General features: G+C 49.8%; 2 protein-coding genes across 2 annotated transcripts; both read right to left on the bottom strand.

The window, feature by feature from the left end:
• Positions 1 to 16,264: 16,264 nt before the first annotated feature.
• LOC142193993 (olfactory receptor 52E2-like) lies at positions 16,265 to 17,203 on the bottom strand. The gene has a single exon (XM_075263020.1). The coding sequence runs from the start codon at positions 17,201 to 17,203 to the stop codon at positions 16,265 to 16,267; it is 939 nt and encodes a 312-aa protein (XP_075119121.1).
• A 6,468-nt stretch (positions 17,204 to 23,671) lies between these two features.
• Positions 23,672 to 24,610, bottom strand: LOC142194215 (olfactory receptor 52E4-like). Its single transcript, XM_075263233.1, has one exon. The coding sequence runs from the start codon at positions 24,608 to 24,610 to the stop codon at positions 23,672 to 23,674; it is 939 nt and encodes a 312-aa protein (XP_075119334.1).
• Positions 24,611 to 25,898: the final 1,288 nt, after the last annotated feature.

Genomic DNA, 25,898 nt, shown 5'->3' with positions numbered 1-25,898 from the left:
AGCAGAAACATCCCAGCAGGATAGTCATGGCACACTCCTGTCCGCTTCACAGCATATAATGATGGAGGAAGAGGAGGAGGAGGACGAAGTGGCAGATGATATTATTGTCACACAAGAGGTAAGCGGGTAAGTTCAGTGCGTCCCATTGTTTCAGCGCAGATGGGGTGAAGGGGAAGAGAAAATGGAGAGTGACCCTTCCGGTGGGGGCAGCGAAGTCATGCCAAGTAACACCCTGGCACACATGGCTGAATACATGTTGGGCTTCTTTTCCAGTGACAAACGCATTGTCAAAATCCTGGAGAGCAACCACTACTGGATTTTTGCAATCCTCGACCCCCGGTATAAAAACAACATCTCGTCTTTCATTCCGGTAGAGGGGAGGACCAATTGCATGAGTGATTGCCACAAGCAACTGGTGCAGAATATGATGGAGATGTTTCCATCAACCCTCGTTGGTGGCAGAGAGGAGAGTTCCTCCAAGAGGCTAACAACTGCAATCCGGTCCACACCCACCAGGGGTACACTCTCCAAGGTCTGGGACACGTTAATGGCACCCCCTTGCCAAACTACCACCACTGAGGGGCCTAGTGTCACCAGGAGGTACAACTTTAGGTGCATGTTGCATGAGTACCTGGCCGACACCAGCCCTGTCCTCTCCGATCCCTCTGCGCCTACACTTATTGGGTGTCAAAGTTGGACTTATGGCTGGAACTTGCTCTTTACGCCTTGGAGGTCCTTTCCTGCCCTGCCACCAGCGTTCTATCAGAAAGGGTCTTCAGTGCAGGCGGTGGCATCGTCACCGATAAGCGCAGCCGGCTGTCAGCTGACAGTGCTGACTGGCTGACGCTGATCAAAATGAACGGCCACTGGATTGACCCAGGATTTGCATCTCCACCAGTTCCATGTGTGTGCTCCAGCTCTCCAGTTCATCCTCTGCCTCCTTCACCATCACCGTTGAAAAACGAAATTTAAAGAGCAAGGAGCATAATATTGTCCTCCTACAATCCTCAATTCATCCCAAGAGCCTGATACTCTACTACTACAAGGCTCAACTCACCTCAAAGGCCTAAAGCGCTGCTTCTACAAGGCTCAACTCAACCCAAGGGCCTGAAAGTCATTTTTGTATGGCTCAGCTTAAGGGCCTGTAGCTTAATTTGGAAGGGCTCATGTGAAGATACAGAAAAGTAATTTTTGGAGGTCTCACCACATCACACACACACAATGACAGTTAAGAGTGGGGGCCATTGGATTTACCATTGCCTATGCCATCTGTGGTTGTCATGGGCAATGTGATTTAAAGGGGGGCTTGGTAATGTTTCTTTAGTAGAGATGAGCGAATACCATTCGATTGAGTAGATATATGATCAAATTTTAAGGTATTCGAGATATTCGATTCCAATCGAATACCACGCGGTAAACGCAGTAAAAATTCGTATCCCCTCCCACCTTCCCTGACGCTTTTTTGCACCAATAACTGCACAGGGGAGGTGGGACAGGAACTAGGACAACGGAGGCATCGAAAAAAATAGGAAAAAGTCATTGACTGGCGAAATCAGGTGACCTCAGATTTATAAGAATAGTGGCCGCCATGTTCGTGTCAGATGCGGTTTGGAGAGATAGGGAGAGACGTATGGTGAGCAGGATGAGGGAGAAAGTTTAGCTTGTGCTAGGCAGGAAAGGTGAAAAACCACAGAGCTATATACTGCAGGAACACTGCACACATACACTGAACCTGCCAATCATGCGTCAGGGTAGCATCAAGGGATGGAAGTGAGGACGTGGACGTAGAAATCCATCCAGGGTCCAGTCCACAGTCCAGGTACTGGAGAGCGGCTGCCAGCAGTGCCCCTCATCAGTAGCACAAGGGGACGAGGATGTGGAAATCCAGCTGGGGATCCAGGCAGCAGTAGCTCAACTCTAATTACATACTGGAGAGGGGCAGCCATCAGTGCCACAACATCAAGCGGGGTGCAGGGTGTAGTGCTGACGAGGCCCGAGCACCAGGAACCTATACCAGGGTGGAGAGCAGATATTGTGGACCCGTAACCTGCATGTCCCGTTCACAGTACTGACGAGACACAGTGCCATGAGTCTGTGCCAGCACACAAGTCCCTCCTCCGCCTCCTCCTCCTCCAGCATCACCACCATCACCGTAAATAGTTTTTTTTTAAAAAAATTAATGTTTTAGGGCTCCCCCCAAGGGCCGAAAACTAAAACACTGCTGTTGCAAGGCTCAACTAACCTGAAGGGCCTCAATCTCTGCTGGGAGCTCAGCTTAAAGGGATTCTACCATTAAACTACCTTTTTTTCTAATGAACACGTCGGAATAGCCTTAAGAAAGTCTATTCGTCTCCTACCTTTAGACGTGGTCTTTGCTGCGTCGTTCCGTAGAAATACCAGTTTTAACCAGTATGCAAATTAGCTCTCCGCAGCAATGAGGGCGGGCCCCAGCGCTGAAAGGCCGATGAGCGCATCCCCATTGCTGCCCAGAGCTCTTTCCTGCGCCGCCTCCTTGTTCTGCAGCACCTCCGCCTCTTCTGGCTTCTCTTGCTCTTGTAGTTGTATAGAGGAGCATAGAGAGGCCACCCCAAAATGGCCGCCGGCCGGCTCCTGTATTGAACTGCAAGAGCGGCTACCCAAAAATGGCCACCGGCCGGCTCCTGTATTGAACTGCAAGAGCGGCTACCCAAAAATGGCCACCGGCCGGCTCCTGTATTGAACTGCAAGAGCGGCTACCCAAAAATGGCCACCAGCCGGCTCCTGTATTGAACTGCAAGAGCAGATACCCAAAAATGGCCGCCAGCCGGCTCCTGTATTGAACTGCAAGAGCAGATACCCAAAAATGGCCACCAGCCGGCTCCTGTATTGAACTGCAAGAGCAGATACCCAAAAATGGCCGCCAGCCGGCTCCTGTATTGAACTGCAAGAGCAGATACCCAAAAATGGCCGCCAGCCGGCTCCTGTATTGAACTGCAAGAGCAGATACCCAAAAATGGCCGCCAGCCGGCAGCCATTTTTTGGTAGCCGCTCTTGCCGTTCAATACAGGAGCCGGCCGGCGGCCATTTTGGGGTGGCCTCTCTATGCTCCTCTATAGAACTACAAGAGCAAGAGAAGCCAGAAGAGGCGGAGGTGCTGCAGAACAAGGAGGCGGCGCAGGAAAGAGCTCTGGGCAGCAATGGGGATTCGTTCATCGGTGTTCAGCGCTCCGGCCCGCCCTCATTGCTGCGGAGAGGCATTTGCATACCGGTTAAAACTGGTATTTCTACGGAACGGCGCGGCGGAGACCACGTCTAAAGGTAGGAGACGAATAGCCTTTCTTAAGGCTATTCCGACGTGGTAATTAGAAAAAAAAAGTAGTTTAATGGTAGAATCCCTTTAAGGGCTGGAACTTCATTTGTACGGGCTCATGTCAAGGGCCATAACAGTGAATTTTGGAAGGTCTCCTCACATCACACACACACATATACATATATATATATACACATCACACACATCCACAATGACAGGTCAGGGGGGGACTGAAGGATTTCCCATTGTCTATTCCATCTGTGATTGTCATGGGGAACGTGATATAAAGGGGGGCTTGGTAATGTTTGTGGAGCTTACATTGGGGTTTGTGTCCCTCCATTTGGGGAGTAAAGAAGGTTTCCAGGTATTTCCCCCCACTGTGATAGAGGTTGTAGTGAGTGTGTATAGTGTGTAGTTGTTAGGCTGTGATGTTGGGGTAATAGAGGGGCTTTGGTGTGTTAGATGCCCCCAGACATGCGCCCCCTGCTGTCCCAGTTACATTGCAGAGGTGTTGCATCATTTCCTGGGGTGTCATAGTGGACTTGGTGACTCTCCTGAGGTGAATGGTGGGATCCCCTGTAGTGAAGCATTGTCTCCCATAGACTATAATGGGGTTCCAGATTCCTTCCAATAGTCACATATTGAGCGGCTACTCAAAACAAATATTGAATAATTCACTACTCGCTCATCTCTAATCAGAGCCCCTGGGGTTCAAAACCTCTAGGGGGTCTAATAAATGCAAAAAAAATTTAAAAATTCATATCGCCCCCTTTTCCCTAGAACATGTCATGTCTAGAGATGAGCGAACACTGTTTGGATCAGCCGTTCCGAACAGCACGCTCCCATAGAAATGAATGGAAGCACCTGGCACGTACACTTTGCCGGCGGCCGGTCGCCGTGCCAGGTGCTTCCATTCATTTCTATGGGAGCGTGCTGTTCGGAACGGCTGATCCAAACAGTGTTCGCTCATCTCTAGTCATGTCCCTGTTCCATGTTGTGTTCAGGGCGTGTGCTCCATGTCATGTTGTGTTCAGGGCGTGTGCTCCATGTCATGTTGTGTTCAGGGCGTGTGCTCCATGTCATGTTGTGTTCAGGGCGTGTGCTCCATGTCATGTTGTGTTCAGGGCGTGTGCTCCATGTCATGTTGTTGCCCCAGCTTGCTCCATGTCATGTTGTTGCCCCAGCTTGCTCCATGTCCTGATCTGTTATTTGCCTCCACCATCTGGTCCAGGTGTTGTTCATGTCCTGGAGAGTAGATAAGGCCGTCACCTGGCCACCATCAGTCCGTTGTCTGGAGGCACCTAGTAAGGTGAGTGCTTAAGAGCTGGTCACATGGAGGGGTTTGGTCCAGAGACTGGAGGGTCCATTAGGCAGGGGGTTGCTGTGATGGTGGTCTCTCTGTAGTACTGCACCTAGTAGACCATTATATGGCTGGTGGACTCCTACATTGTGGTCAGGGTGTTTACTAGCAACCTTGTACTTGTTCACATTTTGGAATGTAATGGGATAGAAGAATGTCCCGTCCCCTCTTATTGGTGATGTGTGACTGTTCTGGAGGGAGAGGTGGGAGGGTTATTGGGTGTCTGGCCGCATCTCTAGTGGTCCGTGTGGCTGAGCCTGAAGTCTATGGTAGCTAATGGTGACCATTGACGTCTTTGCATTGGCCGTCTGGTCTAAATAATGTTGGTGCCAAAAAACCCTTTAAGGGTCCATTCACACGGAGTAACGTGCCGCGTGATGTGGGATCAATGGGAGCTTTTATGGCGCGCAAAGTCTCACACGCCGTATACGTGCCACATCACGCGGCACGTTACTCCCTGTGAATGGGCCCTAAGGCTCCGGCTGCACATTGTGGAAAAGCAGCATTATTGTGGTGTGGAATTTCAGCACTGGGGGAAAAAAAACCTCCCATTGATTTCAGTGGCTTCTGCTGCTTTTATTTCCACTAATGAGGGGGGAAAAAACCTAGGGGCAGCTATTGGGCAATGGGAGTTTTTGGGGGGTTTTTTGTGCTGAAATTCCTCACTGCTTTCCTCTGTGTGAATGGACCCTGTGTTTCTGCTATAAGTTTTTGCTCCATTTTCTTGCAGCTTTGCTCACTCAGGCTGTGTATGTTGTCTCCAAAATTTTTGTTTAGCCAAAATGTGCGAGGGCTTATTTTTTTGCGGGAGGACCTGAAGTTTAATGTAACTTTGGGGCATAGCTGGTTTTACATTCCTTTTTATACCTGTCTCAGTAGCCGATAAAAGTCCTTCTGGCCTTGTGTCCTTCTGACAAGTTCTAAAACTTTCCTTACCAGTGGTGGGGAGAAAATAAATCTGTATAATTCTTGCTGCTGTGACATATGGGCGATATCGGGAGGACTCTCAATCATTGGAGGTGTCATGGTAGAAGTCGGGGCGTCTTCCCAAGCCTCAGGTGCTGCCATGATACATCTCTGTGCACCAAGCCAGTAGTGTCATGGAGTAGAGATCCTGCACAATCCATGAGCTCTAAGTATGGGCTGTCCCATCCTGCATTGCCAGTATATACATATATAGCCGATACTCGGGTGTCACTGGGAGAGTAGAATGGATTAATCATGTAGGTTACACAAATGTCCAGCGAACCCTTCCCGATGGGTTGTAATCCTTGTGGAACGACAATGAAACCTAAAGACTGGGGACCTCACTGCAGAAAATGGGGGAGCCTTGGATAGGTGTGTGTGTGTGTGTGTGTGTGTGTGTGTGTGTGTGTGTGTGTGTGTGTGTGTGTGTGTGTGTGTCTGTCATCTCCAATTATACAATGATCAGCTTCAGTGGCTCTGGGGAGAAGAAATTTTGGAAAACTCATAAGTAACATGGTTTGCCATAAACCATTTGTTCCTTTCTAATCTAGACTTCCACCTATGAGATAAATTATTTATAGATGTAAATCTCTCCCCCTCCCCCACCAAATCCTCTGTGTGACTTCAGCTCTAAGATTTGTCTCTTCCAGTTCTAGGGATGGGGAATGAGAACACCCACGTGGCCAACGCCTGCAAGGACGACATCCGAGTCTTCTACCAGCCCAGCCGGCTGAACATCAATGAGTTTGCCTTTGTAGTGACGACACCCAATGGAGTAGATGTGAAGGCTGATGTGGAGGACTATCTACTGACCGGCGGCACCGTCCATGTCGCGCTGCGGAGCACCTCCTCCAGGATCAGCCACGTACGATGTGGCATCAGGCAGTTTGTGAGCATCCCTGATCACGGGGCCCTCTATATAACCATCATATGTGACCGAGACGACACGGACGAGCTCATGTGCTTTAACATGTATGTGCCGAGTGACCGCTCCATCATAGTCACCGAAAGCGGCCTGATCAAGTTCACAAAACACGGAACACTCTGGATGGATGAAAGCGGTAAACAATGGTGAGTGGGGAAGCAAAAAGTGCAAATATGTTTGTGGGGGGTGGGATTTTTTTTTTGTTTTGAGTGCCTCACCTAGTTAACCCTTCCATAAGCCCCCACATAAGTAAGACCAAGCCCAGCAGTTTCCCTACTTTCTGTTGCTTTGGCCACATCCGCCCATGGCACGTCCTATCTGGGAACTACAACAACCGGCTTGGGCCCGGTTCACTTCTATGTTCGGGTTTCCAAGCAGACTCCCCAAACACAAACTTATAAAGTGGTTTCATAAGAAACCCACAGACCCTGTAGACTATAATGGGGTCCATGTGGTTTCTGCATGAAACCACTGCAGAGAAGTGCTGCTCTTCAGTAGAATCGCTTTTTGGTTGTGACGTTCGGGGTCTGCTGATTGGAAAGAAGGGACCCAGTGATGTCACAGATGATGTCACTTATCTGGCCTCTGCGGTCAAGTGTAGTGGGGACTTGTGCTGGGGGAAAAAATGGAGCTGTAGGGCTGGTGGCAGTGGAGCACCTGGGACTGAGGGGTTTGGGGTTTTATATTTTTCTTCTAACTCCCAAAAATTTTTACAAAAATTCATGTCAGACAATCCCCCAATAAATAATTATACAACTCTTGGTATCCCAATAATTCTACCAACCTGCAAATACACATTGTCATAGACGGCATTCATTCTAAGTCCTTAGGCGTCATGGAAGGGTTCGGGGAACAAGGTGCCATCATCAACAACCGGAATATGTTCCAAAAAAGGGACCAGACGACCCTACTCTCCTGTAAGGAGCCACTTTGGGTCTTGGCAGACGTCTAATCTTATGGCCTCTAGATCTGCTGTTGCCGTCTCTGACTACTTATACTTTGTCTTAGGTGATGGATCTGGAGTCGCAGCGAGAAGCTTTGTCGGGCCCGGAACTCGAGATCTCGTCGCATTGAATGAGCTTTATACTGAGAAACCGACCTGTAAACCGGAGCGGCCAATATGTCTACCCGTACTCTGATGGCCGTACACCCTGCATGGCTATAGCCTACTGACCGTGTCCTGTAATATACTGCTATAGTGTCACATAAGGCTGCGAGTGCGCCCCCTATAGTCCTGTCACTACATAACATTGTAGTCTTAATAGTCAGACCTGAAGTCTCCTCCGTTATCTGACAGTTGTGATCGTATTGCAAATTTTTGTACACAATAAATTCTGATGGAAACAGAAGACGCCTGACTGTCATTGAGATTCCCTACATGATAATCCTGTGTGTATAGACACAGGCCAATGTGGTGAGACAAGGGTCGCTCTATCAGCAGAAGTGTTACCCGGGGTCTCTTCTCACGTCTCCTGGGCTTCCACATGGTCCTCTTTGGTCGTCCTCAGGACTCCAGGGAGATCTGAGGCCTGTGTTTGGCTTGTAGTGTAATATGGGGCGATATTATGAGGCGGGTGCAACCCATGTGACTGCTGAGACCCAAAATATCAGCCAGGGGGACATTGAGAAGGCCCAGCAGAGGGAGGGTCAGGGTCACCTACCCTAGGCCTTAGACTTCTTATATTCTGGGATGGGAAGAGTGCCAAAAAAATGCAGCGTGGACTGTGTATGTGGGGGTACAGGGTGCAGGGTGTGCCCACCAAGAAATGGATGGGAACAAGTGGAGTCAATTTAGAAGTGGGTGGAGCTAAATTCCTTGTGGGCCGCCCACACTTTGTCCCCCTTTCTGTCCTTTAAAAGTTGGGAGGTGTGCATCTCTGACCCCTTCATTATGTTCCCCCTCAATGTTTCACACACAGAACCCAAAACACTGCTCCTTCCCTCTCCTCGCTCCCCCGCCGCTCTCTCCGCAGTCTCAGAGTTGTAGGTGTGATGTTAGTGACTTACACATACTGGAGCTCCTGCTTTACTCTCCTATGTATTCAACTCATCTGCGTCTGGAGGAAACAGGGCTGTAGGACACCGAATCCGGGAATGTCCCGCAGGATCTGGGACAGTTGGAAGGTATGGAGGGGGGGGAATATAATTACGGGTAAGTGTAGGGGGGGGGGGCATGAAAAATGAATGAGAATGGGTGGAGTCAAGATAAAAGTGGGTGGAGCAAAATTTTCTGCAGTGCACTGCATGTTTTGTCCCTCTTTCTATGCTTCGAAAGTTGGGAGGTATGCTATGTCTGCCTCCTATATCTGTATCTGCCTGCTGTATATCTATATGTATCTACCTCCTATATATGTATCTGCCTTCTCTATATTTCATTTATTCAGCCTCTCTCCTTTTCCTGCGGAGTCGTACATAGACTGACATGATGTTATATGGGGGTCTGAGCAGATCCTTTATACCAGGATTTCTCCTCAATCTCTGTTCACAGAGCGGCAGGAAATCACAGAGCCTCTCACAATGGCGTATTATTCCTGGTTCAGCCCAGGCTCATCTATCAGGCTAGACGCTGCAACAAGGCCTCCAGTCTGTGCCAGTCACTACAGCGATGCCTCCGGTCTGTGTCGGTCACTACAGCGAGGCCTCCGCTCTGTGCCGGTCACTACAGCGAGGCCTCCGCTCTGTGCCGGTCACTACAGCGAGGCCTCCGCTCTGTGCCGGTCACTACAGCGAGGCCTCCGCTCTGTGCCGGTCACTACAGCGAGGCCTCCGCTCTGTGCCGGTCACTACAGCGAGGCCTCCGCTCTGTGCCGGTCACTACAGCGAGGCCTCCGCTCTGTGCCGGTCACTACAGCGAGGCCTCCGCTCTGTGCCGGTCACTACAGCGAGGCCTCCGCTCTGTGCCGGTCACTACAGCGAGGCCTCCGCTCTGTGCCGGTCACTACAGCGAGGCCTCCGCTCTGTGCCGGTCACTACAGCGAGGCCTCCGCTCTGTGCCGGTCACTACAGCGAGGCCTCCGCTCTGTGCCGGTCACTACAGCGAGGCCTCCGCTCTGTGCCGGTCACTACAGCGAGGCCTCCGCTCTGTGCCGGTCACTACAGCGAGGCCTCCGCTCTGTGCCGGTCACTACAGCGAGGCCTCCGCTCTGTGCCGGTCACTACAGCGAGGCCTCCGCTCTGTGCCGGTCACTACAGCGAGGCCTCCGCTCTGTGCCGGTCACTACAGCGAGGCCTCCGCTCTGTGCCGGTCACTACAGCGAGGCCTCCGCTCTGTGCCGGTCACTACAGCGAGGCCTCCGCTCTGTGCCGGTCACTACAGCGAGGCCTCCGCTCTGTGCCGGTCACTACAGCGAGGCCTCCGCTCTGTGCCGGTCACTACAGCGAGGCCTCCGCTCTGTGCCGGTCACTACAGCGAGGCCTCCGCTCTGTGCCGGTCACTACAGCGAGGCCTCCGCTCTGTGCCGGTCACTACAGCGAGGCCTCCGCTCTGTGCCGGTCACTACAGCGAGGCCTCCGCTCTGTGCCGGTCACTACAGCGAGGCCTCCGCTCTGTGCCGGTCACTACAGCGAGGCCTCCGCTCTGTGCCGGTCACTACAGCGAGGCCTCCGCTCTGTGCCGGTCACTACAGCGAGGCCTCCGCTCTGTGCCGGTCACTACAGCGAGGCCTCCGCTCTGTGCCGGTCACTACAGCGAGGCCTCCGCTCTGTGCCGGTCACTACAGCGAGGCCTCCGCTCTGTGCCGGTCACTACAGCGAGGCCTCCGCTCTGTGCCGGTCACTACAGCGAGGCCTCCGCTCTGTGCCGGTCACTACAGCGAGGCCTCCGCTCTGTGCCGGTCACTACAGCGAGGCCTCCGCTCTGTGCCGGTCACTACAGCGAGGCCTCCGCTCTGTGCCGGTCACTACAGCGAGGCCTCCGCTCTGTGCCGGTCACTACAGCGAGGCCTCCGCTCTGTGCCGGTCACTACAGCGAGGCCTCCGCTCTGTGCCGGTCACTACAGCGAGGCCTCCGCTCTGTGCCGGTCACTACAGCGAGGCCTCCGCTCTGTGCCGGTCACTACAGCGAGGCCTCGGCTCTGTGCCGGTCACTACAGCGAGGCCTCGGCTCTGTGCCGGTCACTACAGCGAGGCCTCGGCTCTGTGCCGGTCACTACAGCGAGGCCTCGGCTCTGTGCCGGTCACTACAGCGAGGCCTCGGCTCTGTGCCGGTCACTACAGCGAGGCCTCGGCTCTGTGCCGGTCACTACAGCGAGGCCTCGGCTCTGTGCCGGTCACTACAGCGAGGCCTCGGCTCTGTGCCGGTCACTACAGCGAGGCCTCGGCTCTGTGCCGGTCACTACAGCGAGGCCTCGGCTCTGTGCCGGTCACTACAGCGAGGCCTCGGCTCTGTGCCGGTCACTACAGCGAGGCCTCGGCTCTGTGCCGGTCACTACAGCGAGGCCTCGGCTCTGTGCCGGTCACTACAGCGAGGCCTCGGCTCTGTGCCGGTCACTACAGCGAGGCCTCGGCTCTGTGCCGGTCACTACAGCGAGGCCTCGGCTCTGTGCCGGTCACTACAGCGAGGCCTCGGCTCTGTGCCGGTCACTACAGCGAGGCCTCGGCTCTGTGCCGGTCACTACAGCGAGGCCTCGGCTCTGTGCCGGTCACTACAGCGAGGCCTCGGCTCTGTGCCGGTCACTACAGCGAGGCCTCGGCTCTGTGCCGGTCACTACAGCGAGGCCTCGGCTCTGTGCCGGTCACTACAGCGAGGCCTCGGCTCTGTGCCGGTCACTACAGCGAGGCCTCGGCTCTGTGCCGGTCACTACAGCGAGGCCTCGGCTCTGTGCCGGTCACTACAGCGAGGCCTCGGCTCTGTGCCGGTCACTACAGCGAGGCCTCGGCTCTGTGCCGGTCACTACAGCGAGGCCTCGGCTCTGTGCCGGTCACTACAGCGAGGCCTCGGCTCTGTGCCGGTCACTACAGCGAGGCCTCGGCTCTGTGCCGGTCACTACAGCGAGGCCTCGGCTCTGTGCCGGTCACTACAGCGAGGCCTCGGCTCTGTGCCGGTCACTACAGCGGCGCCTCGGCTCTGTGCCGGTCACTACAGCGGCGCCTCGGCTCTGTGCCGGTCACTACAGCGGCGCCTCGGCTCTGTGCCGGTCACTACAGCGGCGCCTCGGCTCTGTGCCGGTCACTACAGCGGCGCCTCGGCTCTGTGCCGGTCACTACAGCGGCGCCTCGGCTCTGTGCCGGTCACTACAGCGGCGCCTCGGCTCTGTGCCGGTCACTACAGCGGCTGCCTATTCATTATAGAATAAAATATAAAGTTCTCCCCCTCCCCCACAAGGCTCTCCATAATGCCGCACCTCCCTACATTTCCTCCCTCATCTCTGTATACCGCCCAACCCGTGCTCTCCGCTCACTCAATGACCTAACACTTCCATCCTCTATTATCAGAACCTCCCCCGCTCGTATACAAGACTTCTCCCGAGCTGCACCACTTCTCTGGAATGCTCTACCCCGGACAATCAGATTAACTCCCAATTTCTACAGTTTCAAACACAAACTAAAGACGCATCTTATCAGACAGGCCTATCACAATGTCTAACGTAAACCCTTTACCGTCATCTGTCCCCGCCCCCACATTACCCCACATGATATGAGGCCATCTCAGGATAACTTTATCTGTCCAAGCTCCATCCACATGTTACAGGACACAACTGGTGATGGCTCATAAAGTCTTATGTTTGTGTAATGACAGTCACCTCTATTACAGAAGTGTCTGAACACTGTATAAGCAATGCCGCCCCTGCTACCTCCTGTGTCACCCCCTCTACCTCATAGATTGTACGCTCTTGTGTCCCCCCCTCTACCTCATAGATTGTAAGCTCTTGTAAGCAGGGCCCTCAGTCTCATTGTGTGAAATGACATTCTTTGTTATGTATCTGTCTGGATTTGAACCCTACAAATTGTACAGTGCTGCGGAATATGGCGCTATAGAAATAAAATTTATTATATTATATAAGAATTGAAAGTACAAATTACCCTGAAGAATCCAATATGAGGGATCTTAGGAGCGGGTGAAAGTGCTGAGCCAGGAACAGATATGACAATGGGTAAGCAGATGGCAGTAATATACAGTACCGGGGGTCGTGGTCGTACTATGGGGTCTGCACTGGAGTTGAATATCTATATACTGTAGTCTAATGTTCTCCTGTATATAGAGGCTCTATGACACAATGCTGCCCCCTACTGCCCGATCAGGATTTTTGCATTCAAGAAAATAAAGATCCTGCAGAATATATTTGGATTTTCCCCTGGGGACCCTGAGCTGCAGCACACTAGGATCCCTCCACCACCACCACCACCCCCCCCCCTCCTTCTATAGCCCTAACTGAGCACTTCTATAGTACCCTCACCCTAATCCTATATCACCTCTGGTTCTGTACAGTGAAGCGCAGCATCTGAAACTGAACAGCCCTGGCCTCTTCTCTGCTCGATCTCTTCCCCCTCTCACACACCCTGAGATATCTCTCTATACATTACCCTCTGAGATATATTATGGTTTATAGCATCCCATTGAGACTAGTAATGTGGTGGTATCAGAGCTGTGTGTAGGGAGAACATGGATGTAGCAGAGCTGTGTGTAGGGAGAACATGGATGTAGCAGAGCTGTGTGTAAGGAGAACATGGATGTAGCAGAGCTTTGTGTAGGGAGAACATGGATGTAGCAGAGCTGTGTGTAGGGAAAACATGGATGTAGCAGAGCTGTGTGTGTGAGAACATGGATGTAGCAGAGCTGTGTGTAGGGAGAACATGGATGTAGCAGAGCTGTGTGTAAGGAGAACATGGATGTAGCAGAGCTGTGTGTAGGGAGAACATGGATGTAGCAGAGCTGTGTGTAGGGAGAACATGGATGTAGCAGAGCTGTGTGTGTGAGAACATGGATGTAGCAGAGCTTTGTGTAGAGAGAACATGGATGTAGCAGAGCTGTGTGTAGGGAGAACATGGATGTAGCAGAGCTGTGTGTGTGAGAACATGGATGTAGCAGTGCTGTGTGTAGGGAGAACATGGATGTAGCAGAGCTGTGTGTAGGGAGAACATGGATGTAGCAGAGGTGTGTGTAGGGAGAACATGGATGTAGCAGAGCTGTGTGTAGGGAGAACATGGATGTAACAGAGCTGTGTGTAGGGAGAACATGGATGTAGCAGAGCTGTGTGTGTGAGAACATGGATGTAGCAGAGCTGTGTGTAGGGAGAACATGGATGTAGCAGAGCTGTGTGTAGGGAGAACATGGATGTAGCAGAGCTGTGTGTAAGGAGAACATGGATGTAGCAGAGCTTTGTGTAGGGAGAACATGGATGTAGCAGAGCTGTGTGTAGGGAAAACATGGATGTAGCAGAGCTGTGTGTGTGAGAACATGGATGTAGCAGAGCTGTGTGTAGGGAGAACATGGATGTAGCAGAGCTGTGTGTAAGGAGAACATGGATGTAGCAGAGCTGTGTGTAGGGAGAACATGGATGTAGCAGAGCTGTGTGTGTGAGAACATGGATGTAGCAGAGCTTTGTGTAGAGAGAACATGGATGTAGCAGAGCTGTGTGTAGGGAGAACATGGATGTAGCAGAGCTGTGTGTGTGAGAACATGGATGTAGCAGTGCTGTGTGTAGGGAGAACATGGATGTAGCAGAGCTGTGTGTAGGGAGAACATGGATGTAGCAGAGGTGTGTGTAGGGAGAACATGGATGTAGCAGAGCTGTGTGTAGGGAGAACATGGATGTAACAGAGCTGTGTGTAGGGAGAACATGGATGTAGCAGAGCTGTGTGTAGGGAGAACATGGATGTAGCAGAGCTTTGTGTAGAGAGAACATGGATGTAACAGAGCTGTGTGTAGGGAGAACATGGATGTAGCAGAGCTGTGTGTAAGGAGAACATGGATGTAGCAGAGCTGTGTGTAGGGAGAACATGGATGTAGCAGAGGTGTGGGTAGGGAGAACATAGATGTAGCAGAGCTGTGTGTAAGGAGAACATGGATGTAGCAGAGCTGTGTGTGGGGAGAACATGTATGTAGCAGAGCTGTGTGTGGGGAGAACATGGATGTAGCAGAGTTGTGTGTAGGGAGAACATGAATGTAGCAGTGCTGTGTGTAAGGAGAACATGGATGTATCAGAGCTATGTGTGGGGAGAACATGGATGTAGCAGAGCTGTGTGTGGGGAGAACATGGATGTAGCAGAGCTGTGTGTAAGGAGAACATGGATGTAGCAGAGCTGTGTGTGGGGAGAACATGGATGTAGCAGAGCTGTGTGTGGGGAGAACATGGATGTAGCAGTGCTGTGTGTAGGGAGAACATGGATGTAGCAGAGCTGTGTGTGGGGAGAACATGGATGTAGCAGAGCTGTGTGTGGGGAGAACATGGATGTAGCAGAGCTGTGTGTGGGGAGAACATGGATGTAGCAGTGCTGTGTGTAGGGAGAACATGGATGTAGCAGAGCTGTGTGTGGGGAGAACATGGATGTAGCAGAGCTGTGTGTGGGGAGAACATGGATGTAGCAGAGCTGTGTGTAGGGAGAACATGGATGTAGCAGTGCTGTGTGTAGGGAGAACATGGATGTAGCAGAGCTTTGTGTAAGGAGAACATGGATGTAACAGAGCTGTGTGTAGGGAGAACATGGATGTAGCAGTGCTGTGTGTAGGGAGAACATGGATGTAACAGTGCTGTGTGTAGGGAGAACATGGATGTAGCAGAGCTGTGTATATAATGGCTGATGTGAAATAGGAAGCAGAACAGTATACAGTGCAATGGGACTAAGTACAGTAGTGAAGGGTCCTAAATTACCATCTTGTCTGAATGGGGTCCTGTTTTCAGAAAGTTTAGGGACCACAGCTATTAACCATACCTTCCCTTATACCGGGCAACGTCTTATTGGCTTAGGATGCAGCAGACTGGCATTGAGTGATGTAATTTACTGCAGATTTAGGAGAACCTTCTGAGAATTGATTGTCAAATAATCACGAGGTTCATCTGCCAGTGTAGACCGAGCTTGTCTTCAGACCCCAGAATATAAGAAGTGGTGTCCTGGGGGGGGGGGGAGAAAAATAAACCCTGGTCCTCGCCTTCCCTTACCTCTATTGGACTAGTTGGTGGTGTCCGGTACACGTTCCCTGGTGATATCTCTTCTGTAATGTTACAGGTCATGGCGTCAGCATTGAGGCCTGTGATTGGACCACAGTAATCACATGGGGCGGACCAACCTCAGGACACTAAAGTGACGGAAGGTGAGTATCAGTGTTTTATGTTCCTGGGCTGAAGACCCCAAAATATATTAACATTTCATGGCTGGCAAACTTCATTTAGGTTTGGCCTAACCTGAACTTCTTGGACAATTCCCAGTTCACTCATCCCTCTTCACACCGACTTATCTCAGACCATTCCCCATTGTCGGCCCACTTAGAGCGGATCCATTTAGGGAATAACAAGGGATTATGAAGATAATCTTGTTTCCCATAGTCCTAACAGCGGCACAAGATTCGACACATTGTGCCGCTGGTACGGACGACAGGGAACTAGAAAGTGCATGTTCCCTGTCGTCCTACCAGCGGCACAGTATGGGGTATTTCTGCTCCATATTGGGCCGCTGTTAGGACTAAGGGAAACAAGATTATCTTCATAATCCTTTGTTATTATCCTGATATCACAAATATGGAAATGATGAGAAAAACTGATGACAATGACGACCATGTGATGTGGCCTCAAAGAGTAATGGAATAAAAGACATGGACAATCCTCTGCCGAATCTTCTTCGTCCTCACTCCGTAAATAATCGGGTTCATCATCGGTGGAACCAGAAGGTAAATATTGGCAATACTGATGTGGATCTGTGGCCGAATGTTGTGGCCAATTCGGTGGGTGACAAACGTGAATGTGGCCGTGATAAAGAAAACCAAGATGACTAAAATATGTGAGGTGCAAGTGCTGAGGGCCTTCAGACCTGCCTGCTTGGTGGGAAGGTGGAGGGCAGTATGGAGGATTAAGGTGTAGGAGGTGATAATACAGAGTAAATCAAAGACGCCCATCATAGAGGCCACGGTTGCACTATAGGACTTGGTCATGGTCGAGTCTCCACACGTCAGCTTCATGACAGCCATGAACTCACAATACGTGTGGGGGATGATATTGGTCTGGCAGAAAATCAAGCTTTTTACTACGATTGGATGAGGTAAGAAAAATACCAGACCCCGAAACACCACAGACACCCCAACTATTACAATGGTTTTATTACTCAAAATAGCCGAGTGCCTCAAGGGGTTACAAATGGCCACAAAGCGGTCAAATGCCATAGCCACGAAAAACCCGGACTCCATGGCAGTAAAGGAGTGGATGAAGAACATTTGGGTCAAACAAGCCTCAAAAGCGATCTCCCGTAGATTGAACCAGAAGATGCCCAACATTTTAGGGAGGGTGGAAGATGACAGAATGACATCAGTCATGGACAACATGGACAGAAAGAAGAACATGGGCTCGTGAAGACTCTTCTCAGACCTGATGATCAGTAGGATGATGATATTCCCGAAGAAGGCGAGTATGTACATACAACAGAAGGGGATGGAAATCCAACGCTGGACGTCTTCTAGACCTGGGATCCCAAGTAAGATGAAGTAGAGGGGATGGGAGTCATTCATTGGAAGCATGGTGGACACGTGCAGGCATAGTCCTTGAAAACAGAGCATTGAGAAGTGATCACTGTGATAATCAGTACAATTTATCTGCATTCCCACACCAGGACCATGAGCTTCTGAGAAATACAATATGAAATATACAAGGCCAACTGAGATATGGAGATTGGCCACACAAAGGACCATGACTGAGAATAAAGCTCCATCTAGACCAAAGCAAGCCATCCAAGAAGTCCTCTCACAGTCCACCATTAAGCATCATAAACAGAACATTCAGTCTGGTGAGGACATCGAGACAAATACTGAACATAAGACTTGGGCCTAAGAGCATCATGATTGACATCGGATAACACTAAACACATCCTGGACAGCTAGAGAGGATCAAAAACTCAAACTTGGAGATCATGAGGTCACCTTCACTTTATAGGCAGAAGCCATAGGGGTCCAGAGCTTGCACCTATTCCTTGGTCCTGGAGGGGCTCAAGGACACCAGTAGATTATATTACACCTGGTATTTGGGTCCTGTCACAGATTTCACATTGATGCTTAGGGGTTTACATGGTGCTTCTGGCTACGGAGCAGTCATTTTGGTAACCAATATGTGATGGAAACATTTATCAAATACTATAGCTCATCACACTGACCATGACCTAATAACTGCAATCTTTTCAGCCTGACGTCCACCATGGAGGTGACCTGACATGTACTATGGTGGTCAGAGAAGTCCCCTTAGCAATGAAATTCACAGATAAACTTCTGTACCTTCACCTCTCCCCAGAATTATCACCCATCACCTGCTCTGAGAACTGAGCTTTGGAGAACTCACCGATGGTCCACCTCCTGCTGTAGATGGTGACCGGTCTGTGAGAGTCAGACACCCGCTCCTTGGCTTCCATCTCACTTATAGCCTCACGTATGTTCATATCATGGTGCAGAACGTCATCAGGGAGTCTCCCAAAGTGTCACTAACAACCCCAAATGGCCCCAAGTTGCTGTGACCCCTGTGTGAAGCCTCTGCTGTAGATCGTCAGGCCGGGAGCAATTAAGAGAAGGACATAAGTTATAATCGGTCAGAGTACCCTGAGGACCCCGGAGGTAAAGGCTAAGAAGTAAATACAGACGTGTGTGACCTGAGGATCATCCCTGGCCACCTCTAACTATGGATCCTCCACTTTCATGTGTAGAAGATGAGATGAACCATTTCTTCCACCTTCATCTATTCACCATTCAACATGTCGTGGTTAGAGATGGGGGAATCGGTTTGCACCAAGTATTTCAAATAATTTTATTATATACAAAACCAAACCAATTAAAATTTGTCTCCTAAAGCTTTATACTCTGGATTCTCTTCAGACCCCAAATTATAAAAGATGGGGGCACAGGGGTGGTGAAGAAACCAAACACTCCTACCTCCGTCTGTTACCTCTCTTGGGCCACGTCGCGGCGTCTGACACTTTGACCAATTATTATCTCTTTGTTCCCCGGACTTTTGGATATTTTAATGCAGATCAATAATTAGATATTTGTAGTATTTTCCCATTGTTTGGATAAGTATTGGCGGTTTAGACTCCCTTGGCAGTTCTACTCTTTATTTCGGCAGGTTCTATCACTTGTCCTCGTGTCTCTTACGTGTATCGCTGACTTCTTATAGATTTTCTGCATGTTATTGCACATTAGACCTCTCTCGTTGTCATAACTCTTACCGATACAAACCATTGGTCATAGACTGGACTGACTGTAGCACTTAGCAGGACGGAACCAGCCCGAGTATAGTGATCGCCTGAGAGGGGCGCTATGACATGACTATACCGGCCAGTCAGTTACATTGCACCCCTCGGATGATAGTTACTGAGATTCACCATTTAAGGCTCCTAGGCATTTTTATTGGGGTTTTGCAGCCCCCCATGGTTATTAAAGTATAACTTATCATCTTATCGGTGGGGTCCAACAGGTGGGCGTAGCACCGACAAGCTATTGTGGCCTCTTCTAGGTGTCAGACACTGGAGGGGGTTGTAAGCGGATCTGCCCCCTAGTCAGGTGTAGAGGAGAGATGGGCCAATTGGATTGCAACAAATCCAACTATTCCTATTAACAAAACCGAGGAATTGGGGATTTGTCTCATGCGAATATAAAATGGCCTCTGCCAGTAACTTATTATACCCTGAGGTCTGAAGAGATAATTGGTGGGGCCCAGGGGTGGTCAAAAAATACAAAAAACATTTATACTAATCTTCCGTTACCTCTTCTGAGTCTCCTTGTGGTTTCCGGTGCTGGTGTCTTCCTCCTCGTGGTATCTGGCACTTACAGTCCTATGAAAAAGTTTGGGCACCCCTATTAATCTTAATCATTTTTAGTTCTAAATATTTTGGTGTTTGCAACAGCCATTTCAGTTTGATATATCTAATAACTGATGGACACAGTAATATTTCAGGATTGAAATGAGGTTTATTGTACTAACAGAAAATGCACAATATGCATTAAACCAAAATTTGACCGGTGCAAAAGTATGGGCACCCTTATCATTTTATTGATTTGAATTCCCCTAACTACTTTTTACTGACTTACTGAAGCACAAAGTTGGTTTTGTAACCTCAGTGAGCTTTGAACTTCATAGCCAGGTGTATCCAATCATAAGAAAAGGTATTTAAGGTGGCCAATTGCAAGTTGTTCTCCTATTTGAATCTCCTCTGAAGAGTGGCATCATGGGCTACTCAAAACAACTCTCAAATGATCTGAAAACAAAGATTGTTCAACATAGTTGTTCAGGGGAAGGATACAAAACGTCTCAGAGATTTAACCTGTCAGTTTCCACTGTGAGGAACATAGTAAGGAAATGGAAGAGCACAGGGACAGTTCTTGTTAAGCCCAGAAGTGGCAGGCCAAGAAAAATATCAGAAAGGCAGAGAAGAAGAATGGTGAGAACAGTCAAGGACAATCCACAGACACCTCCAAAGAGCTGCAGCATCATCTTGCTGCAGATGGTGTCACTGTGCATCGGTCAACTATACAGCGCACTTTACACAAGGAGAAGCTGTATGGGAGAGTGATGAGAAAGAAGCCGTTTCTGCACGTACGCCACAAATAGAGTTGCCTGAGGTATGAAAAAGCACATTTGGACAAGGCAGCTTCATTTTGGAAACAAAAATTGAGTTGTTTGGTTATAAAAAAAAAGGCGTTATGCATGGCGTCCAAAAAGAAACAGCATTCCAAGAAAAACACATGCTACCCACTGTAAAATTTGGTGGAGGTTCCATCATGCTTTGGGGCTGTGTGGCCAATGCCGGCACCGGGAATCTTGGTAAAGTTGAGGGTCGCATGGATTCCACTCAGTATCAGCAGATTCTTGAGAATAATGTTCAAGAATCAGTGACGAAGTTGAAGTTACGCCGGGGATGGATATTTCAGCAAGACAATGATCCAAAACACCGCTCCAAATCCTCAGGCATTCATGCAGAGGAACAATTACAATGTTCTGGAATGGCCATCCCAGTCCCCAGACCTGAATATCATTGAACATCTGTGGGATGATTGGAAGCGGGCTGTCCATGCTCGGCGACCATCTAACTGAACTGAACTTGAATTGTTTGTCCAAAATACCTTTATCCAGGATCCAGGAACTGATTAAAAGCTACAGGAAGCGACTAGAGGCTGTTATCTTTGCAAAAGGAGGATCTACTAAATATTAATGTCACTTTTCTGTTGAGGTGCCCATACTTTTGCACCGGTCAAATTTTGGTTTAATGCATATTGCACATTTTCTGTTAGTACAATAAACCTCATTTCAATCCTGAAATATTACTGTGTCCATCAGTTATTAGATATATCAAACTGAAATGGCTGTTATAAACACCAAAATATTTAGAACTAAAAATGATTAAGATTAATAGGGGTGCCCAAACTTTTTCATAGGACTGTATCTGTGATGTCAGGTGCCGGGGTCTCCACCCCGCAGGGGTGACCTGGACACGTCAACCATTATGAGATCTTAGAAGAGCGCCTAACACCATGAGGAGGAAGACACAGAGCACTGAAAACTATGAGGAGGTCCAGAAGATGTAACAGAAGGAAAAAATTTTTATGTCACCTCTCCTGATCCTCCACCTATTATACTCTGGGGTCTGAAGACTATCATGTTTGAAGAGACCCCAGGGTATAATAATTTCCCCTTCGGTTCTATCCAAACAAGTTCAGCCTGGGCCAAACCGGGGGGGTTCCCTTTGTCTGAACACAGGACAAGCCGAATCTTCTGATGTTCACCCATCTTTACTGTAGAGTGGTGGCTCCATACACTGTAGAGTGGTAGCTCTGTCCATTATAGAGTGGTGGCTCTGTCCACTGTAGAGTGGTAGCTTAATCCAATGCAGAGTGGTGGCTCCGTCCACTGTAGAGCGGTGGCTCCGTCCACTGTAGAGCGGTGGCTCTGTCCACTGTAGAGCAGTGGCTCCGTCCACTGTATAGTGGTAGCTCTGTCCACTGTAGAGTAATAGCTCCATCCACTGTAGAGTGGTAGCTCTGTCCACTGTACAGTGGTGGCTCTGTCCACTGTAGAGCAGTGGCTTCGTCCACTGTAGAGTGGTAGCTCCGTCCACTGTAGAGTAGTAGCTCCATCCACTGTAGAGTGGTAGCTCCGTCCACTGTAGAGTGGTAGCTCCATCCACTGTAGAGTGGTAGCTCCGTCCACTGTAGAGTGGTAGCTCTGTCCACTGTAGAGCAGTGGCTCCATCCACTGTAGAGTGGTGGTTCCAGTGCTTTCTACACTCCCATGCACCCCCATAAGGGGGGTTATTATTTACTTAAGTTCATGGTTCATGTTAGAGAATATTGATGTATGATCAGATTTTTTTGTCTATCATTGAAGTTTATTGATCTCATGAATGAATGTTTCTCCTGTCTTCATTGCTACACATGAGGCTCCCGGTGTTCAGGTGGTGGCCGCCACCTCTACAACGATCATCTAAGTCAGTAGAACAAAGCTGGAGGACCCTGTCCCAACAAGTGTTGTGGAGTTGGTAGGCCAAACCACCGACTCCAACTCCTCTATTTTTCCATAGCCCAACAACAACTCCTGCTCTGATTCCGATGTCTTCATTAATGGCAGACAGCCATGGTCAGATAGAAGTATCAAACCTCCTCCAACTCATGAAACAAGCCAGCGACTCCCATGACCGTAAATATGTAACTGACTGGAATTCTGACAAGCACCCAGCCTAAAACAAGAAATTGCGAGAAGTTTTTCTTTTACACAACCTCTAAACAAAATGTCCTGTTATATTAAATGGAGCAAAAAATCCAAGGTCTGACATGGAGCACAAGATACAGGAATCTGCTCCAGCAAGGCCCCTCACCTCATACTGTAGTGCCCATGTAACACCCGGCACAGAACCTTGGCACAGGCAGAGATGCGGACACAACCTTGATGTAGGCAGAGATGCGGACACAAGCTTGGTGCAGGCAGAGGTGCGGACATAACCTTGGTGCAGGCAGAGGTGCGGACACTACCTTGGTGCAGGCAGAGGTGCGGACACAACCTTGGTGCAGACAGAGGTGCGGACACAACCTTGGTGCAGGCAGAGGTGCGGGACACATCCTTGGTGCAGGCGGAGGTGCGGACACAACCTTGGTGCAGGCAGAGGTGCGGACACATCCTTGGTGCAGGCAGAGGTGCGGGACACATCCTTGGTGCAGGCGGAGGTGCGGACACAACCTTGGTGCAGGCAGAGGTGCGGACACAACCTTGGTGCAGGCAGAGGTGCGGACACATCCTTGGTGCAGGCAGAGGTGTGGACATAACCTTGGTGCAGGCAGAGGTGTGGACACAACCTTGGAGCAGGCAGAGGTGCAGGACACAACCTTGGTGCAGGCAGAGGTGTGGACATAACCTTGGTGCAGGCAGAGGTGCGGACACATCCTTGGTGCAGGCAGAGGTGCGGGACACAACCTTGGTGCAGGCAGATGTGCGGACACAACCTTGGTGCAGGCAGAGGTACGGACACAACCTGGGTGCAGGCAGAGGTGCGGACACATCCTTGGTGCAGGCAGAGGTGCGGACACTACCTTGGTACAGGCAGAGGTGCAGACACAACCTTGGTGCAGGCAGAGGTGCGGACACATCCTTGGTGCAGGCAGAGGTGCGGACACTACCTTGGTACAGGCAGAGGTGCAGACACAACCTTGGTGCGGTGCAGGCAGAGGTGCGGACACTACCTTGGTGCAGGCAGAGGTGCGGACACAACCTTGGTGCAGGCAGAGGTGCGGACACAACCTTGGTGCAGGCAGAGGTGCGGACACAACCTTGGTGTGGACATGGTCATGGAAATTTATACGCAAATCACACAAAAATAAAAACACAAAACATTCCAGATAAGCAAAAAATATATAAAAAACCTTCTACTATAAAGGCAACTCTACATTCTGGCAGATGTACAGGAAGATAATCCCCGATACAAACAATTATTCACAATTACAGGCCGTACCATGTTGGGCTCAGGCTCCCGCATGGTAAAAGACATGGACAATCCTCTGCTGAATCTTCTTCGTCCTCACTCCATAAATAATCGGGTTCATCATCGGTGGAACCAGAAGGTAAATATTGGCAATACTGATGTGGATCTGTGGAGGAATGTTGTGGCCAAAGCGGTGGGTGACAAACGTGAATGTGGCCGTGGTATAGAAAACCAAGATGACTAAAATATGAGAGGTGCAAGTGCTGAGGGCCTTCAGACCTGCCTGCTTGGTGGGAAGGTGGAGGGCAGTATGGAGGATTAAGGTGTAGGAGGTGATAATACAGAGTAAATCAAAGACGCCCATCATAGAGGCCACGGTCAAACTATAGGACTTGGTCATGGTCGAGTCTCCACACGTCAGCTTCATGACAGCCATGAACTCACAATACGTGTGGAGGATGATATTGGTCTGGCAGAAAATCAAGCTTTTTATAATAAATGGATGAGGTAAGAAAAATACCAGACCCCGAAACACCACAGACACCCCAACTATTACAATGGTTTTATTACTCAAAATAGCCGAGTGCCTCAAGGGGTTACAAATGGCCACAAAGCGGTCAAATGCCATAGCCACGAAAAACCCGGACTCCATGGCAGTAAAGGAGTGGATGAAGAACATTTGGGTCAAACAAGCCTCAAAAGCGATCTCCCGTAGATTGAACCAGAAGATGCCCAACATTTTAGGGAGGGTGGAAGATGACAGAATGACATCAGTCATGGACAACATGGACAGAAAGAAGAACATGGGCTCGTGAAGACTCTTCTCAGACCTGATGATCAGTAGGATGATGATATTCCCGAAGAAGGCGAGTATGTACATACAACAGAAGGGGATGGAAATCCAACGCTGGACGTCTTCTAGACCTGGGATCCCAAGTAAGATGAAGTAGAGGGGGTGGGAGTCATTCATTGGAGGCATAGTCCTTGAAAAACAGAGCATTGAGAATTACCTGATCATGATCAATTTACACAACAGGACCTTATACTCATGAGAAATACCATATCAAGGATGACAGCCAGGCTGAAGACCTCATTACTGAAATCTTACCGTAAAGGAGATAGGCCATATAAATAATCATGACTTAAAGGAACCTGGTTGTGTTGAGGAACAACTTCATATAGAACAAGAACATAGTGTAGAAGTCATCATACTGACCTGGAGGTCGGGCTGGATCCTCCGAGAAGTCTTCTCCGTGCAGCGTCCCCGCGGCATCTTCCGGCTCTTCATTCACTCTGCCAGGCATCGGGCACTACAAGCGGACATGCGCAGTCGGCTCTGACCAGTCCCGATGCCTGGCAGAGTGAATGAGGAGCCAGAAGATGCCGCGGGGACGGTACACGGAGAAGACTTCTAAAGGTAAGAGAAGAACCAGCGTTGATTGGCTGACTGTATAGCATTCGGCCAATCAACGCTGGTTCTGCATCGAACTTTTACATTCGAACAGCGAGTGGTACTCGATCAAGAACGAGTATTTCGAATACCGTAGTATTCTATCCAATACCTACTCGATAAAGTACTACTCGCTCATCTCTAATCATGAACAGAACATGAAATATGCTGAGGGCACCTGCCATTATGGTAAAACCCAATCCTAGGGTATGGGCCATGGTAGAGGACTCAACCGAGACTCAACTCAACAGAGAGGAACCAACCTAACAGAGGACGATATTAACTGGACCTTTTATTTGATCTAACTGGACCTATTAAAGGGCGAACAGATCAGAGACTCAAACATGACCATCATGAGGAGCCCTCAGGTTATCTGCCCCAGACAGGGGCAGAGGTAGAAACTGCACCTGAGCCCTAAATCTTAAAGAGGTCCAAGGACCCCTCTGCCTCGTGGGCGACCAGTATGACCCAGACTTTCCACTGTTTGCTCAGTAGCTTCAAACAATACCCCGACCTCAAAATGGTCAAGGCAAGTGCTGTCCTACAGTATGTGCTGGTGTCTGGACATTATAGAACATTACTCCAATGTCTTAGACTGACCTGGGAGCATCATAAGATGGCGGACATGACATGAAATGATTCTAGTGACTTACCCAAAAACCATCCCTATAAAACAGACCATAGTACCCTCCAAATTTTGGTGTCTTCTTTGCACCATTATTGTGTTAGAGCCTGGGCGCGCTGGTACTCCGGTGGGCCAGTCTGATATTGGGGACTTGTCTGTCTGACATGGAGATATCTAGTTGATAAGTGTTGG

The sequence above is a fragment of the Leptodactylus fuscus genome, chromosome 2, assembly GCF_031893055.1.
Source record: "Leptodactylus fuscus isolate aLepFus1 chromosome 2, aLepFus1.hap2, whole genome shotgun sequence".
Classification (NCBI taxonomy): Eukaryota; Metazoa; Chordata; class Amphibia; order Anura; family Leptodactylidae; genus Leptodactylus; species Leptodactylus fuscus.
The sequence above is the reverse complement of the archived record's forward strand: the minus strand, read 5'-3'. Positions and strand labels throughout refer to the sequence as shown.

Bases quoted from the DNA above. Each gene is read 5' to 3' on its own strand.
- LOC142193993 (XM_075263020.1), bottom strand. From the start codon at position 17,203: ATGCTTCCAATGAATGACTCCCATCCCCTCTACTTCATCTTACTTGGG.
- LOC142194215 (XM_075263233.1), bottom strand. From the start codon at position 24,610: ATGCCTCCAATGAATGACTCCCACCCCCTCTACTTCATCTTACTTGGG.